The sequence below is a fragment of the Mustelus asterias genome, chromosome 15 (genome assembly GCF_964213995.1).
Source record: "Mustelus asterias chromosome 15, sMusAst1.hap1.1, whole genome shotgun sequence".
Lineage (NCBI taxonomy): Eukaryota > Metazoa > Chordata > Chondrichthyes > Carcharhiniformes > Triakidae > Mustelus > Mustelus asterias.
The window spans coordinates 56,009,019-56,030,293 of NC_135815.1; the positions used below are offsets into that span (position 1 = coordinate 56,009,019).

General features: G+C 44.1%; 1 protein-coding gene across 7 annotated transcripts in view; it reads right to left on the reverse strand.

Annotated features, from left to right (window-relative positions):
* Positions 1-7,060: 7,060 nt before the first annotated feature.
* usp34 (ubiquitin specific peptidase 34) overlaps positions 7,061-21,275 on the reverse strand; it is a 257,669-nt gene continuing 243,454 nt past the window's right edge. For 5 of the 7 annotated variants that reach the window (XM_078229926.1, XM_078229923.1, XM_078229922.1 and 2 more), the window contains 3 exons: positions 19,205-19,351; positions 18,063-18,222; positions 7,062-8,350 (listed from right to left, as the gene is read on the reverse strand). In XM_078229926.1, the coding sequence (XP_078086052.1) occupies positions 7,722-8,350; positions 18,063-18,222; positions 19,205-19,351 (936 nt within the window). In that variant the 3' untranslated portion in view covers positions 7,062-7,721. Of the gene's footprint in view, positions 8,351-18,062; positions 18,223-19,204; positions 19,352-21,275 lie in introns of all 7 variants that reach the window. The other 2 variants (XM_078229924.1, XM_078229920.1) reach the window with 1 other exon arrangement.

Genomic DNA, 21,275 nt, shown 5'->3' on the forward strand with positions numbered 1-21,275 from the left:
ACCATTGCGATCCCTTGAGCCATTGCCATGAGTGCAACTACAGCATTCCCTTCCAGGCATGTGTCCAGGTCACGCACACAGGGCAGGGACAGCCTTCTTTTTATCACAATATGGGTTCCCATTCACTGCAGAGTACATGCAGTTTGAGTGTCTATGTTAAACAAAGCACCCCTGTTTGGAGCACCAGCTGCCTGAACTAAGCCCTCAAGCAGCACATGGTGCACTCCCCCACCCACCCCACTCCCTAAAACTAAAACCCCCACTCCCAGTCAGTCCAGTCCCTCACCACACCCCACAGCCAAAACAATGGAACAGCCCAATGGCTGCAGACAGCAGCTTGACCAACAGTCAGCAAAGGACCGCACTCCACAGAGACTACATGGAGCATTCCTGGGCCTGGGGTCAGCATTTCCAGCTCTCCAGGAAGTTCCCCACAGCAAGCAGAAAACTTCCAGAACTCCTCCAACCTCCCCTGCAGTCCAGGAGCTGCAGTCCCATGACACTTACCTCCTTACTCCTGTTCAAATGCTGCCACGCCAGTTCCCAACCTTTATACAGCAGTTGTGAACCCCGCCAGTGTGATGTCACGCCAGAGAGGGGGAGACGCTAGCGGAGGCAGAGATTCTAGTCACGGACCCGCTAATTATATTTAAAAGTATGCAAACACATGCTAACCCCTTTACGCTCATTTTCAGCGTGGATTCTTCCACACCAAATGTCTTAGGCTGGGAGACGTGCTTGGGGCCGGACGCCCAGCACGAATCAGCCGGCGCTTGAATCTCCCGGCCTGCTGCACTACAAGTTTAGATGTGGAGATGGTGGCGTTGGACTGGGGTAAGCATAGTAAGAAGTCTCACAACACCAGGTTAAAGTCCAACAGATTTATTTGGCAGCACAAGCGTTCAGAGTCTCGCTCCTTCATCAAGTGAGTGAGGACTTGTGTTCACAAACAGGGCATATACAGACACAAACTCAATTTACAAGATAATGGCTGGAATGCGAGTCTTTATAGGTAATCAAGTCTTAAAGGTACAAACAATGTGAGTGGAGAGAGGGTTAAGCACAGGTTAAAGAGATGTGTATTGTCTCCAGCCAGGACAGTTAGTGCGATTTTGCAAGCCCAGGCAAGTTGTGGGATAACAGATAGTGTGACATGAACCCAAGATCCTGGTTGGAGCCATCCTCATGTGTGCGGAACTTGGCTATCAGTTTCTGCTCAGCGATTCTGCGTTGTCATGTGTCGAGAAGGCCGCCTTGGAGAATGCTTACCCTAAGATCAGAGGCTGAATGCCTGTGACTGCTGAAGTGTTCCCCAACTGGAAGGGAACATTCCCGCCTGGTGATTGCCGAGTGGTGTTCATTCATCCGTTGTCGTAGCGTCTGCATGGTCTCCCCAATGTACCATGCCTCGGGACATCCTTTCCTGCAACATATCTACCAACGTTGGCCGAATTGCAAAAGTATGTACCATGTAACTGGTGGATCGTGTTCTCGCGTGAGATGATGGCATCCGTGTCCATGATCCGGTACGTCTTACAGAGGTTGCTGTGGCAGGGTTGTGTGGTGTCGTGGTCACTGTTCTCCTGAAGGCTGGGTAGTTTGCTGCGGACAATGGTCTGTTTGAGGTTGTGCGGTTGTTTGAAGGCAAGAAGTGGGGGTGTGGGGATGGCCTTGGCAAGATGTTCGTCTTCATCAATGACATGTTGAAGGCTCCGGAGAAGATGTCGTAGCTTCTCTGCTCCGGGGAAGTACTGGACGACGAAGGGTACTCTGTCCGCCGTGTCCCTTGTTTGTCTTCTGAGGAGGTTGGTGCGGTTGTTCGCTGTGCCACGTCGGAACTGTTGATCGGTGAGTCGAGCGCCATATCCTGTTCTTATGAGGGCGTCTTTCAACTTCTGAAGGTGTCTGTTGCGATCCTCCTCATCTGAGCAGATCCTGTGTATACGGAAACTTGCATGTAGGGGATGGATTCTTTAACATGTTTAGGGTGGAAGCTGGAGAAGTGGAGCATCATGAGATTATCCGTGGGCTTGCTGAGGTGACCGTCCTTGATGGAGATGCCGGTGTCCAAAAACACGACCGATTCCGGAGAGTAGTCCATGGTGAGTCTGATGGTGGGATGGAACTTGTTGATGACATGATATAGTTGTTTCAATGATTTTTCGCCATGAGTCCAAAGGAAGAAAATGTCATCGATGTATCTAGTGTATAGCATCGGATGAAGGTCCTGTGCGGTGAAGAGGTCTTGTTTGAACCTATGCATAAAGATGTTGGCATATTGAGGTGCAAATTTGGTCCCCATGGCTGTTCCGTGCATCTGGATAAAGAACTGGTTATTGAAGGTGGGGACAAAGAAGGGGCTACTGTCATACCGAACAGAACGGATTACTGCAAAGAAGTGTACCGACAACTGAACAACGAGGAACACTATAGGTACCCGCAAATCCGACCAAAGAACACACCCGTCAACTCAACAGACAGATCAAGACCTTAAGAGCACCCTCCGTACTCTCATCCCACGTACACCCCGCGTTGGAGATCTCTACTGCCTCCCAAAGATACACAAGGCCAACACACCCGGCCGTCCCATCGTATCAGGCAATGGGACCCTATGTGAGAACCTCCCCTGCTACGTCGAGGGCATCCTGAAACCCATTGTGCAAAGAACCCCCCCCCGCTTCTGTCGCGACACTACGGACTTCCTACAGAAACTCAGCACACATGGAGCAGTTGAACCAGGAGCACTCCTCGTCACAATGGATGTCTCGGCACTCTACACCAGCATCCCCAACAACGATGGCATTGCTGCAACTGCTTCAGTATTCAATGCTGACAACTGCCAATCTCCAGATGCAATTCTACAACTCATCCGCTTCATCCTGGACCACAATGTCTTCACCTTCAACAGTCGGTTCTTCATCCAGACGCACGAAACAGCCATGGGAACCAAATTCGCACCTCAATATGCCAACATCTTCGCGCACTGGTTCGAACAAGACCTCTTCACCGCACAGGACCTTCAACCGATGCTATACACTAGATACATAGATGACATTTTCTTCCTTTGGACTCATGGCGAACGATCACTGAAACAACTATATGATGACATCAACAAGTTCCATCCCACCAGACTCACCATGGACTACTCTCCGGAATCGGTTGCATTCTTGGACACACGCATCTCCATCAAGGACGGTCACCTCAGCATTTCACTGTACCGCAAGCTCACGGATAACCTCACGATGCTCCACTTCTCCAGCTTCCACCCTAAACACTTTAAAGAAGCCATCCCCTATGGACAAGCCCTCCGTATACACAGGATCTGCTCGGATGAGGAGGATCGCAACAGACACCTCCAGACGCTGAAAGATGCCCTCATAACAGGGTATGGCGCTCGACTCATCGATCGACAGTTCCGACGTGCCACAGCAAACAACCGCGCCGACCTCCTCGGAAGACAAACATGGGACATGGTGGACAAAGTATCCTTCGTTGTCCAGTACTTCCCCGGAGCGGAGAAGCTACAACATCTTCTCCAGAGCCTTCAACAGGTCATCGATGAAGACAAACATCTCGCCAAGGCCATCCCCACACCCCCACTTCTTGCCTTCAAACAACCGCACAACCTCAAACAGACCATTGTCTGTAGCAAACTACCCAGCCTTCAGGAGAACAGTGACCACGACACCACACAACCCTGCCATAGCAACCTCTGCAAGATGTGCCGGATCATCGGCACTGATGCCATCATCTCACGTGAGAATGCCATCCACCAGTTACATGGTACATACTTTTGCAACTCGGTCAATGTTGTCTACCTGATACGTTGCAGGAAAGGATGTCCCATGGCATAGTACATTGGAGAGACCATGCAGACGCTACGACAACGGATGAATGAACACCACTCGACAATCACCAGGCAGGAGTGTTCCCTTCCAGTCGGGGAACATTTCAGCAGTCATGGGCATTCAGCCTCTGATCTTGGGTAAGCGTTCTCCAAGGCAGCCTTCACGACACATGACAACGCAAAATCGCTGAGCAGAAACTGAAAGCCAAGTTCCACACTCATGAGGATGGCTTCAACCGGGATCTTGGGTTCATGTCACACTATCTGTAACCCCCACAACTTGCCTGGGCTTGCAAAATCTCACTAACTGTCCTGGCTGGAGACGATACACACCTCTTTAACCTGCGCTTGGCCCTCTCTCCACTCACATTGTCTGTACCTTTAAGACTTGATTACCTGTAAAGACTCATATTCCAACCATTATCTTGTAAATTGAGTTTGTGTCTGTATATGCTCTCTTTGTGAACACAAGTCCTCACTCACTTGATGAAGGAGCGAGACTCTGAACGCTTGTGCTGCCAAATAAATCTGTTGGACTTTAACCTGGTGTTGTGAGACTTCTTACTGAACGTTTCGCACAGTGGGGTGGGAGAATCGCCTCCATAATCATTGACTGCATTAAAGGCTGAGATAGACACGTTTCTGAACTGTAGGTGTGGCAAGGGTGATGGGGAACAGACAGAATGCGGAATTGAAATGGAGAAGCCAAAATCATATTGAATGATGCAACAAGTTTGAGGTACTATATAGCCTACTCCTGTTCCTATTTACATTTTTGTTAACAAGTGATAAACACTTGAGACGCCTTATATATCTCATGCAACATTTGAAATATCAGAGTCAGTGTAAAAAAGCGCCAAATGAAAAATCAAAATCTACTGGGGGTGGTGATGTGGTCCATTATGCCCATGTTATTTTGTTCAAAATAGTAATCCAAAATTAAATCCTCTGCTGTATTTCCTCCCTGTAATTTTGTAACTGCCTTTGCCTTAAATATTTACTCAGTATGACCAAAGATGAAATTGCTTAGGCCTCAAACACTTCCTTTGGCAAGCAATTCCATGCTTCCAATAATCCTTTGTGCATAGAAATTTCCCCTAACCTTGGTTTTCACTTTTAATGATAATTTTCAATTGATGACCATATACCACAGATCGATCAACCAAACAAAGGTCTTTCCCTAGTCACCTTATCAAATCGATTATAATTTTAAAAAATTTTCAACTATTTTGTTCCCACATACTCTCTTCGTAGCTGTAGTTCTCCCAACCCATGGCATGATCCCAATGAATCTACACTGGATACATAGTTTGAATCATAGAATCCCTACAGTACAGAAGGAGGCCTTTCGGCCCATCGAGTCTGCACTGACCACAATCTCACCCAGGCCGTATTCCCATAACCCTCATTTACCCTCTAATCCACCTGACATTAGGGTCAATTTAACATGACCAATCAACCTAACCCACACATCTTTGGACTGTGGAGGAAACCGGAGCACCCGGAGGAAACCCACGCAGACATGGGGAGAAAGTGCAAACTTCACACAGATAGTGATCCGAGGCTGGACTTGAACCTGGGTCCCTGGCACTGTGAGGCACCAGTGATAGCCAACCATACCCTTTCTGTAATGGGGCAACTGAAATTACACCAATTAAACTAGAAACCAAAGCTTGAAATAAATATGAGCAGTCCACAAGATCAAACTAAATACAATGATGAGGAAGATTTTGCAACAAAAAAGATGTAAACCAAAATATCAAATGAAACCCAGCCAGGAATCCACCAGAATGGAGCTAACTCAACCAGAGTCTGAAATCTATTTACAGATATATTGTGTGATAATCATAATAACCCCAAGTACGATTTAGTTTTTCTGAATTAACATTTCTTGAAGGAAAGTGAGATGAATTGACATAATAAAGATGAATAGCATCATCTTGTGAACAGAGAGAAGGCATGGGATTGATATATAAAGACCACATACTCAGAGAATGTTGCATAGTTTGAGATCTTTTGTTCAAAAACGATACAAACTTTTATGGTTGTGGGTCCAGCAGATTGTGTGGGGCTTACTCCTTCCTTTGCTTCCTCTTAAGATGACCACTCCTTGGAGGATCCTTTCACTAATAGCTTGGCAGTCAATACTTGAAGATTTTCTGAAACAGGTCAAATATAAATGGCCTTTATTTTGCAGCAAAATTTGGTCAATACAAATTAACTAAATTTTATTTTTTCCCATCTTGCTATATAAATTTAAATTACACCGTTGCTTTCTCAAATTCAAATATCTTTACACTCCTTTAAATTATCAATGTTGTATCTTGTTTACTCAGGTGGAAAACACATTTATCTCCAAATTGTAACAGTATATTTGATAAAAAGTTTAAAATAATTATTTCCCCAGACTTGCCTTTTCTTCTTCATTTCAACGCTACATTCCGATTTATTTCAAATACAGATTAGAAAATGTAGCACAGCACCTTCTCACTCCTCAGGAAATGGTCTCATTGATTCTGGAATATTGTACCATGTGTGATATCCTTTATCTGCTGGGTTATCCTTCTGTATATAATTGCCACATCAGAAGTTTAATTAACTTAGCATCTTTTTATTCAGAAATGAAGCAGATGCAAACTTTCCTTGTTCATAATGTAAAAATTTGACACATTTGTCAAACAAATTACACAGCACAGGAATGTGGATAAGACTTTTTCTCACAATGCATTAAGAATGAGTATGATCTAAAGACTTGTGCATGGGGGATGCTTTCTGATTTATCAAAAAAACCTCAACTTTAAGTGTGTCAAGACCATGAGCACTTTCAGTACATGTCCAAGTTTCACTTAAAATGCAGTTGTTGGAAAGTATCACTAAGTGGCAGGGAGAATTATCTGTCTTTAATAACTGGCTTGTTGATTTTAGTACTGTAACAATGAACCATTAGTGTTAGGTAAAATCCATAAAAACACTTAAAAAATCCATTAGGCCTACTTTTTGTTTGAATAAGTGTAACATCACTCGTCAAATGGAAAACTCTACGGTCGAGTGTGCTTGTTACAACGCAACATGGAAAATGAGACCGTGTCAGTGAGAGAAAAACAACTTAATTTGTGATCATCAAGGTATGAATCCAATACTTACTTTGTTCCTTTGCGCAGAATAGTTGACAGTTAACTTTGTGTATGCAATAAAACATTCTTGAAAACAAAATAAAGTTCTAATTTTTATTTTGTGTGCTTTATTTCCGCCATGGGAAACCTGTCAGATAAAGCACCTTATTTATGCCAGTCGATGTCTACAGAGGATTCTTAACAGAATCAAATTAATCGTGGTTGGTTTAGTATACAAGTAAACAACTTAATTTGGATAATAGAACCACGGAGATTTGAGGCAAAGTTGCCTCCTTAATAGAGTACAAAAACCGGCAACAAAAGACACAATATTATACACAGTAAAAATGCAATATCTTTAAATTACATCATACAATATGAAGAACGAAAATCTCTGTAACCCTTCACCCGAAGATGCACCTCAAATCTGGATGAAAAGCCACAACAAATTACTTCTATGTAAAAGCTGACCATTAATATGATTGCCCTTGAGAAATGTGCTGTAAATGCCTTTGTTTTAAGTTACCTAGAAATTTGTGTTTAGATTTCCACTTATCACATCTTCAAGCGCATAACCCTAACACACTGGATTTCTCTCATGGCTGAGCTGCTTCTTCATACAAACAACTAACAGGCATTCAAGCAGAAAAATGTCACTTGACAGTGAAGCACAAAGCATCAGATCCAACAGGCAAAACAGAATTAAACGAAAACTCAAACTGTATTTAAAAAAGACAAAACTAGTCATGCTAGTAGTCTCATCAAGAAGTGGGTTGATTCCCTCTGTTCAATATTCTTGTGACTGCACTAATCGTAGATTCAATGGTCCTGCACAAATTATCTAAAAGATCCTGCTGCTGCATATTAAAGAGTCCTCTGGAATGGGTACAGCTGTTGGATAAACTGGTCTCTGGGTCGAAGGGCAGATTTTGAGTCTCACAGTTTCTAAGGTCAGTCAGATCAGGCAAAACCGTAGCAACAGGTGGTGGTGTAGAGGGAGAGTCAGAGTCATCTTCATTCACACTAGTTTCCTTTTCAGAACTTAGTAGATCCTTCACCACTTTGCAATCTTCCACTGAATCCTCGCCTTGCAACTGTTCTAAAGAGTCCTGGGGCCTGTTGCTGATTAATGTCTCATGCGCATTTGAAGAAAGTTCCATTTTATCTTCTTTCACAGAAATTGGATCAGGGGTTGGTGGGTCATGTTCGGTGCCTGGATCAATGACTGCTGAGTCTCTAGTCTCAGTGTCTGAGGTACTGGCTGGGGTTAATGCCTCTCTAGGTTCTGTCCTAGTGTCACTGGGCGTGCTATGTCCAGTGCTGTTGTCCAGAGGATGTTCTTCATCGCTGCTAACACGCCTCCTTTTCACAGGAGTGGCTCCTTCATCATCTGCAAAAGGAGAGAAAATAAGTTAAAATTTTGTCTCTATCTCCTGAGAAAATGTTGGGGAATGGGAGGAAAATAATGATCAAGGTCACTAGGACAGGGATTGATAGGGGATGGGAACCTGAGAGGAAATTAGGAGTGGAGAGGAGAAAAACTGGCAGTAGGAATTAGGGAAGTTGTAAATGATGAAGATATATCAGGGAGTATCAAGGTAAACAAAATACTTTGAGAGTATGATAGAATTAGAGTATGCAATAGTAAGTCATTAGTTGGAGTAACAGGATGGGAGAAAAGTAAAAAAAAGCCGAAATCAGGGTTAATGGACCTGTATGTGAATGCACAGACTGTGCCTAATAAGATTGGTGAACTACAGGCACAGGTTGACAATTGGAATTATGATATTTATGCTATAATAGAGACCTGGTTCGAAGGAGGGCAGGACTGAGTGTTAAATATTCCTGGGTACAAGGTGTTTAGGAAAGACAGGAAAATAAGAAAAGGGGCACTATTGATTAAAGATGGCATTACAGAACTGGAGAGAGAGGATGTTCTAGAGTGGTCAAGGACAGAATCTCTCTGCCTAGAGGTAAGGGATGAAAAAAGTGCAATAACATTGATCAGTATAGTGTATAGGTCACCAGTTAGTTGCAAGGATGTAGAGAAACAAATTTGCAAGGAAGCTAAAGAGAGATGCAAGAATTATAAATTAATTATAATGGGGGACTTCAATTATCCAAATATAGACTTTGATAGGAATAGTGCAAGGACAAGAGGGGCGAGAGTTCACAGCTCCAGGGACCTGGGTTCGATTCCCGGCTTGGGTCACTGTCTGTGTGGAGTTTGCACATTCTCCTTGTGTCTGCGTCGGTTTCCTCCGGTTTTCTTGAAATGTATTCATGAAAATTTTCTGCAGCAGAATGTTTCTAATCAAACAAGAGAGCAAGCACTGTTGGACTTGATTCTGGGGAGTCAGTTGGCCCAAGTGGATCAAACATCAGTGAAATCATAGAAACCCGACAGCACAGAAAGAGGTCATTCGGCCCATCGAGTCTGCACTGACCACAATCCCACCCAGGCCCTACCCCCATATTTACCCACTAATCCCTCTAACCTACGCATCTCAGGACACTAAGGGCAATTTTTTAGCATGGCCAATCAACCTAACCCGCACATCTTTGGACTGTGGGAGGAAACCGGAGCACTCAGAGGAAACCCACACAGACACAAGGAGAACGTGCAAACTCCACACACACAGTGACCCAAGCCAGGAATCGAACCCAGATCCCTGGAGCTGTGAAGCAGCAGTGCTAACCATTGTGCTACCGTGCCGCCCTCCCAGTGGGAGAGCATTTAGTGACATTTATCATAAGGTTTAAGTTGGCCATGGAAAAGGACAAGGAATAATCCACAGCAGGGATAATTAATTGGGGGAAAGTCAACTTCAATGGATTGCATGCAAGTATAGTGAATTGGAATCAAATGTTGCAAGAAATGATGGTGGCTGAACAATGGACCACCTTCAAAGGAAAAGCATTGCAGGCAATGTCAAAGTATATTCCCTTGAAGGGGAAAGGTAGGACAAATAAAGCCAGAGCACCCTGGATGAAGAGAGAGATAGAGTTGAAGATGAAAAGGAAGAAATGCACCGATGACAGATGTCAGGTAGACAATAGAGTAGAGAAACAGGCTGAATATAGGACCAGAGAAGTGAAAAAATTAATACGAAAATCAAGGAGCATGAAAAGACTGGCAGCTAATATAAAAAGGAATCCCAAGGTCTACTATAAGCATAAAAAAAAGGGTGGTAAAATAAAGAGTAGCACCAATTAGGGATAAAAAAGTGGTCTTGCACATGGAGGCAGCAGAAATAGTGGAGTATAAAACGAGTACTTTGCATCTGTCTTCACAAAGGAAGAAGATGCTACCCAGGCCAAGGTGAGAGGGGAGGTAACTAATATACTAGAAAAATGTATAATTGAGAAGGAGGCAATGTTAGAAGTGATTCCTTTAATTAAAACTAATAAGGCACCAGGACCGGATGAGATACATTTGACACAGTGCCACACAACAAACTTGTGAGCAAACTTATAGCCCATGAAATAAAAAGGAAAGCAGGCACTTGGACAAGAAATTGGCTGAGTGACAGGAAACAGTAGTGATAAATGGCTGTTTTCTTTCCAGATTGGAGGAATATTTGTAGTGGAGTTCTCCAAGGGTCAGTTTGGGACCCTTGCTTTTCCAGATTTATGTTAATTAACTAGACTGTGCTGTTCAGGCATGATTTCAAAATTTGCAGATGATATGGAGATTGGAGACATTGTGAACTGTGATGAGGATAGTCTTGAACTTCAAAAGGACATAGACAAGTTAGTGGATTGAGAAGACAAGTGGCAGATGAAATTCAATGCAGAGAAGTATGAGATGATTCATTTTGGCAGGAAGAATATGGAGACACAATATAAAATAAAGGGAGAAACTCTGAAGGGGTTGCAGGAGCGGCACGGTGGCACAGTGGTTAGCACTACTGCCTCACAGCGCCAGGGACCCAGGTTCAATTCCAGCTTAGGTCACTGTCTGTGTGAAGTTTGGACGTTCTCCCTGTGTCTGTGTGGGTTTCCTCCCATAGTCCGAAAGACATTCTCGTTAGGTGCATTGGCCATGCTAAATTCTCCTTCAGTGTACCCAAACAGGTGCCGGAGTGTGGCAACTAGGGGATTTCACAGTAACTTCATTGCAGTGTTAATGTAAGCCTACTTGTGACACTAATAAAAATTTTTAACAAAAACTTGAGGAAGGATGTGAAGACATTGGACAGAGTACAGAGGAGATTCACAAGAATAATTCCAAGAACTGTAGCTATGAGAACATATTGGAGAGGCTGGGACTGTCTTCCTTGGAGAAAAAAAGTCGGAGAGCTCTTGAGAGAGGTATTCAAGATCCTGAGGGGTCCGGACAGGGTGATTAGTGAGAAACTTCCCACTGGGGAGTAATTAAGAACTAGCCGGCAAAGTCAAAATAATTGGCAAAATGAATAAAAGTGATGTGAGGAAAAAGATTTTCATCCAGAGGGTGGTTGAACTTCCTGAGAGGGTGGTGAGGCAGGTGTGATCAAGGTATTCAAAAATGGAATTGGATTGCTATCTGAAAAGAAGGAACGTGCAAGGTTACAGGAATAAGGTATTTGAGTGGGACTAAGTAGACTGCGCTTTTAGAGAGCTAGTGCAGATTTGATGGCCCAAATGGCTTCCTTCTGCACTATAAAGATTCTGGGTTACATAGTGATTATCAAACTCTTCTGACGCAAACATATTTTACTTACAGAAGCTGATACAACAGTCTCTAATTTAGCAAAGAGGACCAAAGTCTGAAGAAGCTGAGAGCCACAGTCTCTGCCAATAATAATTGATTCGGGTACAATTAGTGACAAAATGTCCATTTGAGGACTGGAAAGGAATCAGAGGGGAACCGGTGGATGTGGTGTTTTTAGATTTCCAGAAGGCGTTCGATAAGGTGCCTCACAAAAGGTTGCTGCAGAAGATTGGGGTACACGGAGTTAGGGGTAAGGTGTTGGCGTGGATTGGGGATTGGCTATCTAACAGGTTGCAGAGAGTTGGGATAAATGGGTGCTTTTCTGGTTGGCAGTTGGTGACCAGTGGCGTGCCGCAGGGATCGGTGCTGGGGCCTCAATTATTTACCATTTACATAGATGATCTGGAGGAGGGGACTGAATCTAGGGTATTCAAGTTTGCTGATGACACGAAGGTGAGTGGGAAAGCGAATTGCGTGGAGGACGCGGAAAGTCTGCAGAGAGATTTGGATAGGCTGAGCGAGTGGGCGAGGATCTGGCAGATGGAATATAACGTTAGCAAATGTGAGGTTATCCACTTTGGAAGAAATAATAGTAAATTGGAATATTATTTAAATGGAGAAAAATTACATCGTGCGACTGTGCAGAGGGACCTGGGGGTCCTTGTGCACGAATCGCAAAACCTCAGTCTGCAGGTGCAGCAGGTGATCAAGAAGGCGAATGGAATGTTGGCCTTTATCGCGAGGGGGATAGAATATAAAAGCAGGGAGGTCTTGCTGCAACTGTACAAGGCACTGGTGAGGCCGCAACTGGGGTACTGTGTGCAGTTTTGGTCCCCTTATTTGCGAAAGGATATATTGGCCTTGGAGGGAGTGCAGAGAAGGTTCACCAGGTTGATACCGGAGATGAGGGGTGTAGCTTATGAGGAGAGATTAAACAGATTGGGTCTGTACGCGTTGGAGTTTAGAAGGATGAGTGGTGATTTTATAGAGACATATAAGATAATGAAGGGGCTGGATAGGGTAGAGGTGGAGAGATTCTTTCCACTTAGAAGGGAAACCAGAACTAGAGGGCACAGCCTCAAAATAAGGGGGGGCCGGTTCAGAACAGAGTTGAGGGGGAGCTTCTTCTCTCAGAGGGTAGTGAATCTCTGGAATTCGCTGCCCATTGAAGTGATGGAGGCTTCCTCGTTGAATATGTTTAAATCACGGGTAGATAGTTTTCTGATCGATAAGGGAATTAGGGGATATGGGGAGCAGGCGGGTAAGTGGAACTGATTCGCTTCAGATCAGCCATGATCTTGTTGAATGGCGGGGCAGGCTCGAAGGGCCAGATGGCCTACTCCTGCTCCTATTTCTTATGTTTTTAAGATACTTATTAGAAATCAGAGAAACCCTACAGAAAGAGGCCATTCAGCCCATCGAGTCTGCACCGACCACAATCCCACCCAGGCCCTACCCCCATATCCCTACATATTTTACCCGCTAATCCACGCATCCCAGGACACTAAGGGGCAATTTTAGCATGGCCAATCAACCTAACCCGCACATCTTTGGACTGTGGGAGGAAACCGGAGCACCCGGAGGAAACCGACGCAGACACAAGGAGAATGTGCAAACTCCACACAGACAGTGACCCAAGCCGGGAATCGAACCCAGGTCCCTGGAGCTGTGAAGCAGCAGTGCTAACCACTGTGCTACCGTGCCACCCTCAGCTCTTAGAATTTTAAAACATTAAAAAAAAAACTGTGGCAAGAGCTGTTGTTTTTCAAATATATTGATTGAGGCACAGGGAGTCCATGCGCTACTGAATTTAGCTTTATCATAGTTAATCTAAGCTTACGATTGAATTCTTTCACAGGAATCTTGCTTTGCATGAGGTGGATTCTGGGAACTTTGTAGCCTTCAGTAATAGGACATGCGGTGGTGGGGGAATGGATTTATGTCTGACATTTAAAGTAATTTGTTCCTTCTCAATGCACCAGGACAAAACCTGGCATTCTATCCAAACATGCTTTAGGCCAGGCACAAAAATGCAGCATTTAAAGCAAAGTTTCTATGCAGTTATGTTGCTTTCAAGCTTCATTTTATCAACAGTTATCAGGTGCTAGCACTTTTGAACATTTCATTACATTTTATAAAATCTACAACCTTCTGCATAGGAAAAACATATTTGTTGTTACAGATACTTTGAAATTTACGAGCGCAGCACCTGGAAAAATACCTACTGGAAAAGGAGTACCCTGTAAATGGAAGTAACTCATTAGATAATTAAGTCACTGGTATATCACTGGTATATCACTAAAGTTCAAACAACAAAGCTTGAGGGGATATAAGTTATGCTACAGAATAAAGCCCCAGTTAGACCACACCTGGAGTAGCCTGAACAGCTATGGGCACATTTTAGGAAGGATAACTGGACTTGGAAGGAATGTAGCCTAGACTTATCAACATGATACCCAGATTCCAAGGGTTAAATTGCAAGAAGAAATTAGGTAAACTAGGGTTATTTTCCCTTGAATTTTGACAGTTAAGGAGTGATTTGATAGAAGTTTTCAAGATATTAAAGAGAACACATTACGTGGAAAACAATATTTCTTCTGGCTGGGGAGACTTGGCAGAGTCTAAAAATTACAGCCATGCCTTTCAGAAGTGAAATACAGAAACACTTCGACACAAAGGGCCTTATTTTACCATTTTGATTCTAAATGCTGGGCGGACTAGAAACCGGGAGTGTTTCAGATCCGACTTTTAGACCCATTCTCAGGCACCCCCATACGCACTCCTGCCTGCACAAGTATCAGCAATTCCAAATTGCGCAGCAGAAGCCTGTGGGCGGGTCTTAACGCACCCGAAATCCTACAGCTCCGATCGGCACCTCCAACTGCGTATGCGCAGAAAAAAAAGATAGAATGCGGCTCCTCGCCACATAGCTCCCGGGCCGAATAATGCCTCTCCCTGGCCCACTCCCCCAATATTACTGCCCCCCTTATCCCCCCATCCTTCTGCCACTCAGACAGATCGCGGGCCCCAACCGTTCCCCTCCACCGACCTCAGGCAGATTGGTAGTGGACTCGCCCTTTCCCCTCACTGATCTCAGGCAGAGTGGCAGTGGACCCCCCTTCCCCCTGACTGATCACAGGCAGAATGGTGGCGGACCTTCTTTCCCCTCACTGATCTCAGACAGAGTGGTAGTGGACCCCCCCTTCCCCTGACTGATCACAGGCAGAATGGCAGCAGACCACCCCCCCGCCCCCCGATCTCAAACCGACCCCCACCCCCCCCCCCCCCACCGATCTCAAGCAGAGAGCCTTCAGACGCTCGGCACTTACTTCCTCACTAACTGGAATGCCCGAATCGGAATTTTGTGGAGCATATTCTGGATGGGCGAATGTGGTGGTAAAAGGAGAAGTGCCGGTAAGGTTGGGCATGCAGTCCATTAAGTCACTTTAAATGCATGCGAATGCATTTAAATGGCCGTTGTGCCCGTTTTGGGTGCGGTCTCGATCGCAGTCATTTTCGGGACTTGGTAAAGGGGGAACCAGTGTAGAGGCTGGCATGGATCGCGCTGCTCGCCTCACACCCAACTTTACCAATGTCCAGGCTCCCAAAAACGGGCGCAACTTGATGGTAAAATCGGGCCTAAAGAGTGGAAGTAGTTTGGAACACTCTTCTGCAACTGACAATTGATGCTAGATCAACTGATCGTTTAAAAATTGAGATTGATAGATTTTTGTTACCCAAAAATGGGTGGCACGGTAGCACAGTGGTTAGCACTGCTGCTTCACAGCTCCAGGGACCTGGGTTCGATTCCTGGCTCAGGTCACTGTCTGTGTGGAGTTTGCACATTCTCCTCGTGTCTGCGTGGGCTTCCTCCGGGTGCTCCGGTTTCCTCCCACAGTCCAAAGATGTGCAGGTTAGGTTGATTGGCCATGCTAAAATTGCCCCTTAGTGTCCTGGGATGGGGAAGGTTAGAGGGATTAACGGGTAGGATATGGGGGTAGGGTCTGGGTGGGAGTGTGGTCAGTGCAGACTCGATGGGCCGAATGGCCTCTTTCTGTACTGTAGGGTTTCTATGATTTTCTATGAAAAGTATTAAGGGACAAAGGGGAAAGGCAGGTGCAAGGAATTAGGTTACAGATCTGTCATAGTCTTACTGAATGGAAGGATAGGCTTGAACTAAATAGCCTACTCTTTTTGCTGTTTTTCTACCACTTTAACTTGGTAAGCACACCAAATATATCTAATCCCACAGATATTGATAAAAGCAAAACTAGCTCTGGTGAAGAGTCTTCCTGACTCGAAACATTGGCTCTATTCTCTCTCCACAGATGCTGTCAGACCTGCTGAGATTTTCCATCATTTGTTTTTGTACCACAGATATTGACTTGAGTTCCAAGTTACTTTCATTCATAATTGAGACTCTTTTAGATACAATTTGAGTTTACCTTTACTTGCACATGTTACGAAGGAAATTTCAGTGGTTGTGGGAGAAGCATATTAACACATTAAAATTTCTTCTGGGTAGCTGTTCTTGTCTAACTGTGGCTAGACTGCTGTTATTGGTTTCTTTCTTGTGCTCCTCCAACTTTATCTTCCTATTGCTGGTCTGGGTGCTTTTGGAGGAGAGCTTTGTTGAACAGGTCCCCGGACATAGATTCCAGACTTTTCAGCATATCTAAGAACAAAGAACAGTACAGCACAGGAACAGCCCTTCGGCCCTCCTAGCCTGCGGTGATCATGATGCTGGTCTAAACTAAAACCGTATGCACTTACGGAGTCCGTATCCTTCCATTCCCACCCTATTCATGTATTCGTCTAGTTGCCCCTTAAATGCCACTATCGTACCTGCTCTCACCACTTCCCCGGGCAGTGCGCTCCAGACATTAACCACTCCGTGTAAAAAACTTGTTTCGCACATCTCCTCTAGCACCTTAAACCTATGTCCCATAGTACTTGACTTTTCTACCCTAGGAAAGAGCATTTGACTATCCACTCTGTCCATGCCATCAATCTTGTAAACCTCTATCACGTCGCCCTTCAACCTCCGACGTTTCAGTGAGAACAAACCGAGTTTATCCAACCTCTCCTCATAGCCAATACCCTCTAGGCCAGGTAACATCTTGGTAAACCTCTTCTGTACCCTCTCCAAAGCATCCATAACTTTCTGGTACGGTGGCGACCAGAATTGTACACAATATTCCAAATGAGGACAAACTAAGGTTCTGTACAGCTGCAGCATGACCTCCCAATTTTTATACTCAATGCCCTGACCGATGAAGGCAAGCATGCCATATGCCTTCTTGACTACCGTATTCACCTGTTTTGCCACTTTCAGTGATTAGTGGACATGTACGCCCAGATCTCTCTGCCTGTCAATAATCTTCAGGGTTCTACCATTTACTGTATAATTCCTACATGCATTGGCCCTTCCAAAATGCATTACCTCACATTTGTCCGGATTAAACGCCATCTGCCAAGTCTCCAACCGGTCTATATCTTGCTGTATCCTCTGACAATCCTCTTCACTATCCGCAACTCCACCAATTTGTGTGTCGTCTGCAAACTTAATAATCAGACCAGCTATATTTCCTCCAAATCATTTATATATACTATGAACAACAAAGATCCCCGAACTGATCCTTGCGGAACAACGCTAGTCACAGCCTTCCATTCAGAAAAGCACCCTTCTACTTCTACCCTCTGTCTTCTATGTCCAAGTAACAGTTTTAACAACACCAGGTTAAAGTCCAACAGGTTTATTTGGTAGCAAATACCATTAGCTTTCGGAGCGCTGCTCCTTCGTCAGATGGAGTGGAAATCTGCAGATTTCCACTCCATCTGACGAAGGAGCAGCGCTTCGAAAGCTAATGGTATTTGCTACCAAATAAACCTGTTGGACTTTAACCCGTTGTTAAAACTGTTACTGTGTTTACCCCAGTCCAACGCCGGCATCTCCACTTCTATGTCCAAGCCAATTCTTTATTCTTCTTGCCAGCTCTACTAGATTTGGAGTCTGCTGCTCTCCCTAGTACTAAAGCCTCTGTTTATTTTGGAAAGGGTGTAGAGCAGTACAAAGAGGTGGCTCTTCTTGGAGAAAGTTGCAAGGGCTGGGTTACCCTCTGTACTGCAAGCAGCCATTATTTTCAGTGAGTAAAAAGGGCCTGAAAAGACAAAATTCTCTAGTTTATATGTGATTGTGTGAGCCACGTGTGTGAAACAGATGGCCTGTAAAGATAATTACATCAATATAGGTAACACTTGGTAAAGCATATAAATCCATGTAAAATATGGTAATACTGCACTGACAGGAATATTAGTAACCTGTGTGATACTAGTTTAAAGGAAAAATTTAAAAATTATTTCACGAAAGTTTAAATAAATTATCTAAATAATCCATTATACATACCTTTTGTCTTTCTTTCCTTTGCTTCCTGTTCCTGTAGTGCACTTCTCTGTTGCTGACAAGTTCTGCACTTGTGTAGCAAGTCCTGTAATGTCTGGATTAGTGCTGAGTCCAGTAGTTTAGGGGTGTGTATGGAAAGCAGCAAGGCAAGAGCTCGAAGATCCTGTAAATAAAAAAACAAATCACAGCTTGTCTACCAATCTTTTTAAATAGGTATTATAGAGTGTAATTAGTTATTAGAGAACTGGGTTGAGAATGCCCAAACACATTTTATGAACGAGGCTCAGAAAAAAGAACAAGATTCGGTATGTATTGGTTTGGTTATACTCTCACTCATGCCCAAGGTGGCGAAAGCATAAAATGATGATCAACTGTTTGTGAGTCAGAACTTGTGCCATGAGCACAAACGCAATGTGTGCACAAAATATTATGCAATTTGGAAAACGGGAATCTCACCAGTGAGATCTCATTTTCCAATTCTCCCCTCCAATGATGTAACAAGGTTCCCCGGAAAGATCGGGAACCCCAAGGAGCAGTGCCGATAGGAGGCTCTCTGGGAAGCTCCAGTGAGGAATGTTCCTCTAATCCAATGGGGGGGGGGCAGTGCTAGTGTGTGTGTGTGTGTTCCCCTTGTGCATGGGTGAGGGGTGCGTGCCCGCACTCTACAGAAAACAGAAATTCCACCCTATGATTAATCAATATAAGAACAGCACTGAATGTACTTCATACCAAGAGCCTATTACCTAATTAGTTCACATCCTGACATGACCATTCAGATTCATGGTTTAAAATAATTCAGACTGTGAAGACACAGGGCGGAGGTGCAATTTTGTGACAGTGTTGGATATACTGTCCAGGAACCTCCATCATTGACTTCAGCAAAGGTTATGGAATTAGGGCAAGGCCCCATTTTTACATTCCAATAGCAGGGTGCCCGCCCAGTCCCTTGTTGGTGGAAAGTCTAGTCTTCAAGACAAAAATACAGCCTCTGTGGTAAAATCCCACCTGAATTACAGTGGATGGGCTGTTGATATAGAAAATATGTTAAAATGCTGTAGCTGGCATAAACTCTTATAATAATATTAAGTGGAAAGCTAGAAAAATAAAGTTTTGATTTAATAGAGGAGCATCATATGCAATCTTACCCCATTTAGAATAGCACCAACTTTAGAGATTTCAACACGCTGTCCCAGAAGCTCTGGTTCAAGGTTATGGTACTCATTTATTAGATTTGAGATTAAATTATTGATCAAACTAGAACAGTTTGAACTGGAAAATACCTGATTCTGAACCTGAAAAAACATAATTTCAACAATTAAAGTAATACAATTTCAAATAAAACAAACAATTTGATGGATTATTCAGTTACAAATGTATTTTGGTACACCATTCATTTAATATAAATGCCTCCTTCAAAACATTTTTGAAACTTTATAGTGTCATAGATCATACAACACTGAGAAGGCCATTGGCCCATAACATCTGTGCTGCCCCCTTGAAAGAACTATCCAATTAGTCCCACTTTCTTGCTCTTTCTCCACAGCTCTGCAAATATCTCATATTCAAGTGTACACCCAATTCCCTTTAGAAACACAAGGTTGAATCTGTTTTCACCTCTCATACACAACATTTAGGATCATAACTTGCTTTGTTAAAAACAATTCTCATTTTCTCCTCTGGATTTTTGCCAATTATTTTAAATCTCTAGCATTATATAGCATTTGGTTACCGACACGCCTGTCAATGGGAAAAAATTTGCCCGACCTACTTGATCAAAACTCTCAATTTTCAGAAACTTTATTAAATTTCCCCATAACATCCTCTGTTCTAAGGAGAAAAATTCTGGCTTCTCTAGTCTCTCCACAGAGTTCTTCATCCCTGGTACCATTCTAGTAAATCTCCTGAGCCTTCTCTCTAAGTTCATGACATCCTTCAGCAATGTCAATTTGTCCTGCCATCTTCAAAAGTCTGCATATATGAATCCCAAGTCTCTCTATTCTTGCACTCTTTTAAAATTGTACCATTCAATTTATGTTGCTTCTCTGCAATTTTTGAACATGCATCACTTCACGATTCTCTGCATTCCTTCCCTTACCTTCTTCAGTATTTCAAAATGGAGAATTTTAAACTTCATTTTTAAGCCCAGTTTCTTATTTAATATTCATGGCTATTAGCTTGCTCATTTACATATTATTTTGGAGTCCTACCCTCACCCTCCTCTGCTAAGAATTTCTACGATGTGGAGATGCCGGCGTTGTACTGGGGTAAACACAGTAAGAAGTCTCACAACACCAGGTTAAAGTCCAACAGGTTTATTTGGTAGCACAAGCCACTAGCTTTCGGAGCGCTGCCCCTTCATCAGGTGAGTGGGAGTTCTGTTCACAAACAGGGCATATAAAGACACAGATGCTTCTCAGGTGCTTCAGAGCACCCTCCGTGCTCTCATCCCACGTACTCCCCGCGTTGGAGATCTCTACTGCCTCCCGAAGATACACAAGGCAAACACACCCGGCCATCCCATCGAATCGGGCAATGGGACCCTGTGCAAGAACCTCTCAGGCTACATCAAGGGCACTCTGAATCCCCAGCTTTTGTCGCGACATACGGACTTCCTACAGAAACTCAGCACACATGGAGCAGTTGAACCAGGAGCACTCCTCGTCACAATGGATGTCTCGGCACTCTACACCAGCATCCCCAACAACGATGGCATTGCTGCAACTGCCTCAGTACTCAATGCCGACAACTCCCAGTCTCCAGATGCAATTCTACAACTCACCCGCTTCATCCTGGACCACAATGTCTTCACCTTCAACAATCAGTTCTTCATCCAGACACACGGAACAGCCACGGGGAGCAAATTCGCACCTCAATATGCCAACATCTTCATGCACTGGTTCGGACAAGACCTTTTCACAGCACAGGACCTTCAACCGATGCCATACACTAGATACATCGATGACATTTTCTTCCTTTGGACTCACGATGAACAATCACTGAAACAACTATATGATGACATCAACAGGTTCCATCCCACCATCAGACTCACCATGGACTACTCTCCGGAATCGGTTGCATTCTTGGACACACGCATCTCCATCAAGGACGGTCACTTCAGCACTTCACTGTACTGCAAGCCCACGGATAACCTCACGATGCTCCACTTCTCCAGCTTCCACCCTAAACACGTTAAAGAAGCCATCCCCTATGGACAAG